At 41.2% G+C, this 9,491-nt stretch overlaps 1 protein-coding gene across 6 annotated transcripts in view; it reads left to right on the top strand.

The window, feature by feature from the left end:
• The window catches only part of LOC111269935 (uncharacterized), an 87,918-nt gene extending 85,339 nt beyond the window's left edge, over positions 1 to 2,579 (top strand). For all 6 annotated transcript variants that reach the window (XM_022849870.2, XM_022849863.2, XM_022849893.2 and 3 more), the window contains 2 exons: positions 91 to 311; positions 635 to 2,579. In XM_022849870.2, the coding sequence (XP_022705605.1) occupies positions 91 to 311; positions 635 to 820 (407 nt within the window). In that variant the 3' untranslated portion in view covers positions 821 to 2,579. The remainder of the gene's footprint in view (positions 1 to 90; positions 312 to 634) is intronic.
• The last annotated feature ends 6,912 nt before the right edge of the window (positions 2,580 to 9,491 follow it).

Here is a 9,491-nt window from a genome sequence, read left to right as displayed (position 1 = left end):
CATTCAGACACTTCCAGTTACATTTTGTCTCTAAAACATGTCCGTGCTAATAAGAGGTTAAATTCAATTTCGCTCTTATGTTATTTTCAGTTGTTACAGCTTTAGCGCAGAACATCATGGACTCAATCAATCGTGGAGTGAGTAAGTTCATGGAGTTGGAAGAGCGCCGAATGACAATGGAACTTGAAATGATTGAGCGAATGCGAAAGGAGGACCTCGAGCGACAGGAGAGACTTCGACGCGAAGAAATGCACCATGAAGTTCGTCTGATGACACTTATCGCAGGGCTTTTTCAACAGACTGCTAAAACGGTTCGTATTAGATTTAACGTAGTAGTCATGGATATCGTTTCCTCCACGCTTTCCTTACGCTTCTATAAGGTATAATGCGAAGACAATAACAATAGGATAATAATAATTCCTCTGCTTTGGCAAGTTGTAGATAACTTTCCTTATCCACATAAATAGTGTGGTAGTTATGTATCGTTGACTTGATCTGAAGAGGTAACCCCTGATTGCTTTCAGTTTTTTTTTGTTATTTCGCTATTTTTATTTCATTTTCGAAAATGCCGTTTCTACTATAGGTTCTTAATCGTTTCATGTTCGAATCGTGTGTTCCTTACTGTTGTTTTTAGGGCGAAACCCCTGCCAACCTAGGCAGCCTACTGAAGGAACTTCAGGCTTCGGTCGACCATCGAAGTGGAGGTGGACCGATGGCGCCACTTCATTCGGAGAGTTATAGTGACGAAGACTCGGACGACGATGATGACTCCGTCCTCGGTAAGAAGATGCGGATCGACGAAAGTGTCAAGACAGAGTAAAAACAAACAGTGCTGCATGAAAGGTGCCTCTGTGTGGTACGCCACCAGCAGACGCTCCGGAGAGATCATATTGAAAACGAGCGGATGGCACCCCGTTGGCGTCCTTCAATTAGGTGCCTGTGCGATATGTGTTTTACTGATGTCAACTGGGAAACGAAGACTTAAATCTTAGGACAAGGCCATAGAAACAGAAACATAAAGCAATGCCACAGTGGCCTACCTAATCATCTTAGCGGTTTCACGCGAAATGCTTGTTATCGCGTTTCTACTTTACCAACGCGCAGGTACTACTGTCCTATTAGCCACTATCCTATTATTTTGATGACTATTTATCACCAACTTATCAGATTCGATGTTAATTTCGTCTAGCCGAGAGGCTGGGATGCATCCGCTGACTCACAGGAAACTCTGTAATTCATGTCATGTAAAACGTGTTTTTTAGTGTACTGGCATGTAACCCACTCTCTAGACACGTTGATCACCGCTGTGCCTAGCTCGTTAACCACTAACGTGCTAAACGCGTTAAGGCTGGGAAGAGAGCTCGTTCAAGAATCTACATTTATTAAGCTATTGCCTATCCAAAACAAGCGTTAATCCCACTTAGTTTATATACTGACATCGTTCGAGTACTGACTTATTACACGTTTTGTGTGAATCCACTTATATCATCCGAGAAGGACCAACACGTAAAACCTGAGGAACACGTGGTAACAGAACGTAAAAGCAAATACAAGCAGGTATATACCACATACCTGTATAATGTACATAAGAGCCTATGCGCCGGTGTTAACCAAGGTCCAATAGTTGTTGAGTTGTATTTCTTCAAGCTTAAGCCACTCCATTGAGACACCGTAGGTCAGTCTCCCTAAATGTCTTATATCATTAGCCTTGCATAGCACGAAGTGGTTCTGACAATATGATAAAAAAAAAGCTTCCCAGGGGGCTGCTATCACTGGGGGGCGCCACACAAGAGAGGGAAACATCGGACTTACGCAGCGATTCGTTATAGAAATAAAGAAGTGCGCGAATCTGTTGTTTTTGGCGTTGACTGCACCACTAGTCCCGTTTGTACAAATCGTGTAAATAAGTGATTACATATATCCATACATACTATGATCATGATTAGAGTACTGCTGATTTGTACCATTACCAATATCGTTATTATGCATACTATTACTATAATTCCTACATGAATTACAGTGACAGAATACGAAACGATTGATACTGACCACAATAATTGACATTGATGCGCATTCTCATCTGCTAAATAATCTCTTAAGCCTTTCCATTTATGCTCCCTACCGTAATACGCTAAATTAACCCCAAGAGGCTAGCAACTTATTGGGGTAACTACTGAAACTATTGCAGCAATTTAGGATTTCGGTAGCTGTCTCAGCTCAACACCTTCGCCCCCCGCGTGTCTACACGAAGCAGTACTTTGGTACTACTAACAATGACGATAATACCGATAAGGCCATTCGAATAACTGGCGATAATAGCAGAATTTCTCATTTCGCAGCAGGTACGCCCCGTTCATTCGTAGTCGACAGCAATAAACAAGCATCAGCGAAGACAAACAAAGGGCAAATCAAACAAGTGATCGAATTAAAAATACGAGACGCCACATCGGACAGTTGGGCGCCAAGGGCAAAACGCAGAAATCCCAAGGGAATCGTTTCTACTCGCTCTGTCTTTGCCTTTTGAAACTTTTACACTTTTCGATCGCAGCCGACGATTTCGAAGGAAACCAAAAAGACAATGTAAATCTCTAACTTTCATGCCCAGTTAAGGTCATCGCCAAACGTATATAGCCGGTAGGAGAGCGTAACGTTTAGCAGCAACAGAGAGAGGATGTCCATTGGAACAAGCGAATGATAATTATACGTATTAGGGGGGTATCAATGGTTTTACCTAGTTGAGTATAGATATCGGAGGATATCTAGGCCCAGTCGTGTGCAATTTACACCCACCATTTTCTGACTAGAATATAATCAACAAACGCTATAGATACTACTAGAACACCACGATATACGAGCAGAACGGTTCTAGAGAGGCGACGACTACCCTGTTCGAATTCTATAACTGCTAGTAATGCATGATTTATACTTTTGCAATAACTCGACCATGCACAGTGTGCACAGCCTACCGCCTGTGTATAGCGAGCAGACGAGGATGTTTATGTACTATGCGATTTTTTCATTAATCGGCAGACTATTACGTTGCATATTAGCTGATTCTCTATCAGACCGCCTGTGCTCAGTATATATATGCTCGGGTGGAAAATACAGCCGGCTGCGGATCGCAGAAAAGCAATATCACTGTAGGGAGCAGTAGTATGAATGAAGATGTACTACGTCGATTTGTGGCACCTTGTCAATCGAATGAATCCCGGTGTTTAACTCCTATGATACACACATAGCTAAACTGCACGCTGTGAATGTCTCGTGCCTTGATGGATATCTGGAGTGACGTTTTTCGGAGTGAAGAAAAACACAGTGCGAGATGCGATCATCCAGGAAGTCGCTATAGCTCTCAGCAACAAGCTTCAGCATGCAATCCAATCTATCTTCAATGTTCACTTAGGTCAGTGAAAATAGAATACACTACTATTCGATAGAGAGATTTGCCATTTCCTATTTACATTTTCGATTAAATAGTGCAAAGTGCCCTATTTGAAATCAGTCGTCTTGTTATCGACTCAGTCTAGACAATCCAAGATTTGGTACTGCCACGGTCTCGCCGTGTTCGAAAAACTCTGAAAAACAGGACTCTTGACATCAATTGCTGGTCAACAAACAACCCTGAGCCGACGATGCAATACCAACCCTTTATCTATTACCCCCAGTTCCCCAGCTACCCATCTATACCTAATTATCGATAACAAATAACCAATAATGATATTTCAATGTTAATTTATCACTTCCTATTGGTCAGTGTATAAAATCGGCTAAAATGTAGCGGGAGTTCGCCATTGTAGCCGGCGTCCGGTCGAACCTTGCAACGAAGCACCTGCAAAGGTGGCCATCATCGAAATCCGCTTACACGCGTTTGTCGTAGGTTCGATTTATAGATGCCTGACAGATGTGCGAGACGCACGCGTTGCATGCTCGTGCAACTAACATGCATGCACCGTTTGGTAGTGGCATAGCCGAGGCGGCATCATGAACGAGCCGAAATGAGCGAGACGTTTTGCCGTTTCTTTGTCCACAATCGTATACGATCACTGCATGTCTGACACGCTACATCCGTAATGCTACTCTAAATCCATAATATAATAGAACGACAATTCCGCGTAAAATGCCGAGAGTAAGAGTCTGCATGCCTCAATAGTGGACTCTCTGCACGTTGTCCCGTAAACGTGCGCCGGTAGTAATTTTTTTCGATTTGTATCTCTACTACGTAGCAGAACTTAGCGCAGTTCTGCATATCTGCTTGATATCGCATAGAAATAATTAAGCTGCAAACGAAATATCGTGCACAATATGATGCTGTGTGAACCTCATATGAAGCCAAATCTTTACTCATAATACCAGATCGAATATTTGATAAGGCGTATTTCATGATCATAATTAGTGGTTAGTTGTTACATTGTACTTCTTATGGGGTGAAACTGATCATGTGGGCACTTCGTATGTATGTATGTATGTATGTTTAACGGCCAGTTACGTCGAGTGGATTCGCTTCTCGAGAACAACAATTAATTGGCTATAATTTTTTACCCATTTTTTTTTGTTGAACTCAATTCGAAAGGAATGATCTTGGTGCAACAGTCATTAACTAGTGTATTATTATAAGTAGATAAAATTAGCGAAAGTAATGTAGAATGACAACTTAATAATTATCTATATCTATGTCAGTTCAACGTCGGTGAGTGGTCCATCGTGAGTGAGCAGAACACAGAGTCAATGTGTAAATTTTTTCGGTTTTTATATATATATATATATATATATATATATATATATATAGAGAGAGAGAGAGAGAGAGAGAGGGGTGGGTGGGAGGGAGAGGGGAGAGATGGTGAGGGGGGGGGGGTCAATATGTGTGGTTGTGTGTCACTTGTATCTGTAGAATCGAATAATACTTACAGAACGTACATGTTCTGCAAAATAATATCGATGTAACTGCTAGATAGATGATTTACTAGTTGTAGTAATTTAACAAATGGTAGAGAAAAAAAAACTGAAAAAACAAAAAATACCGTCAGACGCCGGGTCTCCAAAATATTTTGCCGTTGACGGCTACGCGCTGAGGGCACGTTTCGCTTCGCGAAGCAATACTCGAAACCAAGAGGGCCTCGAATCCAAGCGAGTGTGCGCTACGGAAGATATCCAGAGCTGAATTCTGACCCGCTGTTTAAATCTCGACCTGTCAACAGCTATGAGCAGAAAAGACTTCACTAGCTGATTCAAGCAATCCGATGCTTTAGTTCGTCGTCGGCCACACTGGCCTTCGGGCTGGTCATAGTGCCGCCACAGATTGTGCTGGTTAATAGGCCTGCTCAATCGTTTTATACCAAACGAATGCGAAGATACATATTGGTCTGTTCCTCGGGAGTTCATATAGTCTAAGCTTTATACGGTCATGATTGGAGTTTAGCAAATGGTTCAATTAATTCATAATAGATGCAAATCAGAGATAGTAAATAAGCGCGTAGAGCATTGTGGTCTTCTGAAAATTGTAAAAATCGCAGGTGGAGACGCATTTTGCGTGAAGTGAGGTCATCAACTCTAGGAATCGGACGTAGTGAACGCGATACGGAAAAGCTGGTGGTAGTCAGCAGTCTGAGTATCGGCACCTAGTGGACAAATTCAATTTTATTTATGACGAAAAGCCTAAAATCTAACAAATGCTCCCAGCAATCTGTTTACGTATTAGTTTGTGTGTAGGGTAACACAAGTTAGCCTAACTCGTTATCGGCCTATTTGTATTGCTCCTTAAGTTCTCAATCAGACATGTCCAAATAGGCCATCCAGGTGATGTTGACGAGATAATAGCGCTAACGGATTGATCTGTCCACATCATCGGGTCGATCTGCATCTGTCTGAAATCTATACGAGTCCACCCTATAAGAGCTGCCACCATTAGCTTTGGCCAACTCGAACACTCCCCCCTTTGGTTTCCGCATTTGCTTCGTCGGGATGGGCTATCTCAGCGCGTTGGATGACGCCATAGCCGGCGTGGTTTGTGTTGCTTTGCGTTCATGTCACCGTTTTCATATAGATATACATATATATTCTATATAAACGTATATATGTTCTTGTTTCGTTTTTTGCCTCCTCACAATAACGGCCACAACAGCATACATCATTATCTACTTATTTGTTTTCTCAAAATTGGCCTATGTGGATGGCTGTGTGTGTATGCGAAAGCGATAAGTTTAAGTTTTAATGTTCCTTGTTGTATTGCTTTAGTTCTTCTTCCAGTTAGTTTTGGACGAATTTAACGTTTTGTACGACTTCTGTGTTTTAGCTGGCCTCCTTCCTCTCAATGGAAAGAGCGGCTTTTACGTGTGAAACGTAGGTGTCGTTTAAGACAATATCGTTGCCCCTTCGAAGCTATTGGGTAGCGGCAGTTATACTAGTAAAAATAATAATAATGATAATTATCATCGTCGTCCTCAATATCGAGGCACATAATGCGGGAGAGCCATGCAATGCGCACTACCATGGTCTATCAGTGTGATGATCGTCTTGAGCTATTCGTTGTCGATCTTTGAAAACAACGATCTTCTGGTCAGGTGAGATTATCAAGCGAGAGCGAAACTGGTTTGGTCGATAATTTGGCGCATTTCGTGGCTTTTCCATCAAAAACGCTTCAGAACTTCGCGGACCTTTTTCGCAATTTTCGTGCTTCGCTTCGGCATATCATTCTGCTCGGTTCGCCGTGTTGCCCTAATTTTCGTTAAACAAACGATACAATTTATTTTTCGCCTCGCCTTCCCCGCACCTCTGCCGAATCATAAACAACAGTATATAAATTACATCTGTTTCGACGCGGTCAGGCCTTTCGTGTTTAGCCGTTCGTGTCTCGCGTACGATTTGATGATTTGGAAAAACTCGTGCGGGGCATCGACACATGCTCTGATTTTCGTCGGCGTCCGCATCGTCTATTGGCTCGAGTAGTTCCGAGAAATTAGCCTCCTACCACTGTTCTCCCTTACCGCACATAGCAGACTGGCCTTACCTAAGGACAGAACTACTTTTTTTGTTTTTTTTTTTTCGAGATATCGAAAAACAAAGCGAGCTTCTCAGATGTAACCAGTCCCTTGCTACCGCCACATTCCGCAGCTCTGCTATGCACCTATTTTTTTTTTTGTTGTTTTCTTCACTCCCGCTAAGCTTAGTTTACGGTTAAAGACCTAACCCATATACGGAATGTAATGAGCCTCGATGACATGTGCAAATGGTATCCCTACGAAGAATATGATGACTCGAAATCGAGAATACAACAAATCTGTTAGAGGGATCTCCATACTTCACCTCATTTCCAATAGAAGCAACAGCCGCAGCAATTACTAATTGATTCATTAATTATAGCCAACTATACCATGTAATAAGTATTAACAAAAAAAAAATAAATGCTTGCGATTTCCCCCTCGTTTCTTGCTTCATTCCATAATAATTATAATAACAATAAACATGACGATAACAATAATTAAGCAATAAAACGTATGCTACGTAGTTTTATGATAAGCGACGTGATGAAAGGTAAACAAAATAACATTTTGTAGTTTTTATTAATAATATCAGTAACCTGTTTGTTGTGCATATCATGCCGATCTGTCGTACAGTTGTTTATTCGCTGCCATGAACGTTACACATAATTGAGCCTACACTACAAGCACACAATCAATGGCACAGCAGACAGATATAATTCGACACCTTATTTAGCCTTATATATATATATATATAGGCCAAGCATAGGCTCATCATCAGGGACAAACATCATCAACAAATCCGTGAATAGGCAAACATTGTGAACGATCATAGATAAGGCATAGATTCTCATAAACGAACCGCGTGGAAAGCGGCATCGACCTTATCTTCAATAGGTTATCTATTATATATAAGAAGATAACTAACAATGTATGTATCTGTACGTGTTATGGAATTGGAAGATTTGTGTACGAGAAAGCCAATCGTGACATATAGTCTGCCTGTCCATTGACGAATCTAAATAGAGTATATAATTTTTTATTATTCAAAAAAATCTTCACTAGGTTGGTTAATGGATGCATGTTTTCTTCGTGTATATTCGACGCCATCCTAAGGCAAATTAATTATAAACAAATATCAGACGTACGCTTATATATATCTCAATTGAAATCATTGAAGAAATAAAAGCGTGAAAAGAGGGCATACATTCATTAGAGATCACTGACGTACGCCGAGTGACCATTGACCATAAGGTATAGCGTTGTGTGAATTGACTTTTGTTACACATCTTTACCAAAGCGTTGATTTTTGCTCGACGATAGTCGCTTCTTTGATTGATACTGATGATAACCATACCCTGATGTAAAACCATTAAGCACAGAAGGAAGTATACTTTTTGAACGAATATGAAAATACATATAAAAAAGAGAGAGAGGGAGAGAGAGATAGAGAGAGAGAGAGAGATAGAGAGGGAGAGAGAGAGAGAGAGAAGAGACGAAATATATATATATATATATAAATATATAGAAAACATTACGGAGCAACACCTGCAAGTGCCTTTAGACAGATGGAACAGGTTCTGTAAGATCGGGGTTCACAGAGAGATTTTTCTGTAGATCAACCGATCACTTACCGGCTGTTCCAATCCCATCCAACAAATAGCAAAACATAATAATCAATGACACGATCACACGTTATTGCTGAAATTACAGAATAGCTTAGATGGGTTGATCTTTAGCCAGAAATGCATCCCACAGGCGACCGACAATAAAGTGATGCTTCGAGTACCGCAGACCCTGCTAAACAATCCATTCAGCCAGAGCAAGATAACATCGCAATCAGCAAACAATTGAAGTTTTCCGAAGTTCCGACACGAAGCAAAATTCCCCTTTTGCTTAATTAACTTAAGTGAATACGATTTAGATATCGTTTCCATCAACGTTGAGGTGGACCTGGCCGTAACTGTGGTTATCGGCCTAGAGATTAGCAAGAAAAAGAACGCATACGATAATGTTATATCCAAGTCACACACAGTTTCCATTATGAAGAAGTTCATTGGAATAATGAAGTTACGTTATTACGCTATAGAACAGCGCTTATACTTCTCAAGTGTTACCCTAACCGAAAGATTATCGCTAACGTATAGTTGTAGCTATAAAACGCTGTTAGTTTCTCCGATGCAGCATCGAATCAATTCGGGCGATAGTAATTAGATTATAATCACCGATGACAAAGAAGATAGACCAACGAAAAATTGCCGAAGACTGTTTATGCCCGAAGATGATCGGTCGCTGATGCGGCTTGACAGAATGACGACGTTAGATGTAGAGCACGTCTTTGGAGCTGTTGCGAGTGTGTGTGTGTGTGTGTGTGTGTGTGTGTGTGTGTGTGTGTGTGTGTGTGTGTGTGTGTGTGTGTGTGTGTGTGTGTGTGTGTGTGTGTGTGTGTGTGTGTGTGTGGGTGTGAGTATGTGTGTGTGTGTGTGTGTCTGCTGTGTATGTGTGTGTGTGTGTGTC

This window comes from Varroa jacobsoni, unplaced genomic scaffold (assembly GCF_002532875.2).
Source record: "Varroa jacobsoni isolate VJ856 unplaced genomic scaffold, vjacob_1.0 scaffold_154, whole genome shotgun sequence".
Lineage (NCBI taxonomy): Eukaryota > Metazoa > Arthropoda > Arachnida > Mesostigmata > Varroidae > Varroa > Varroa jacobsoni.
Note: the sequence above shows the minus strand (reverse complement) of the source record. Positions and strands in the feature narration are given on the sequence as shown.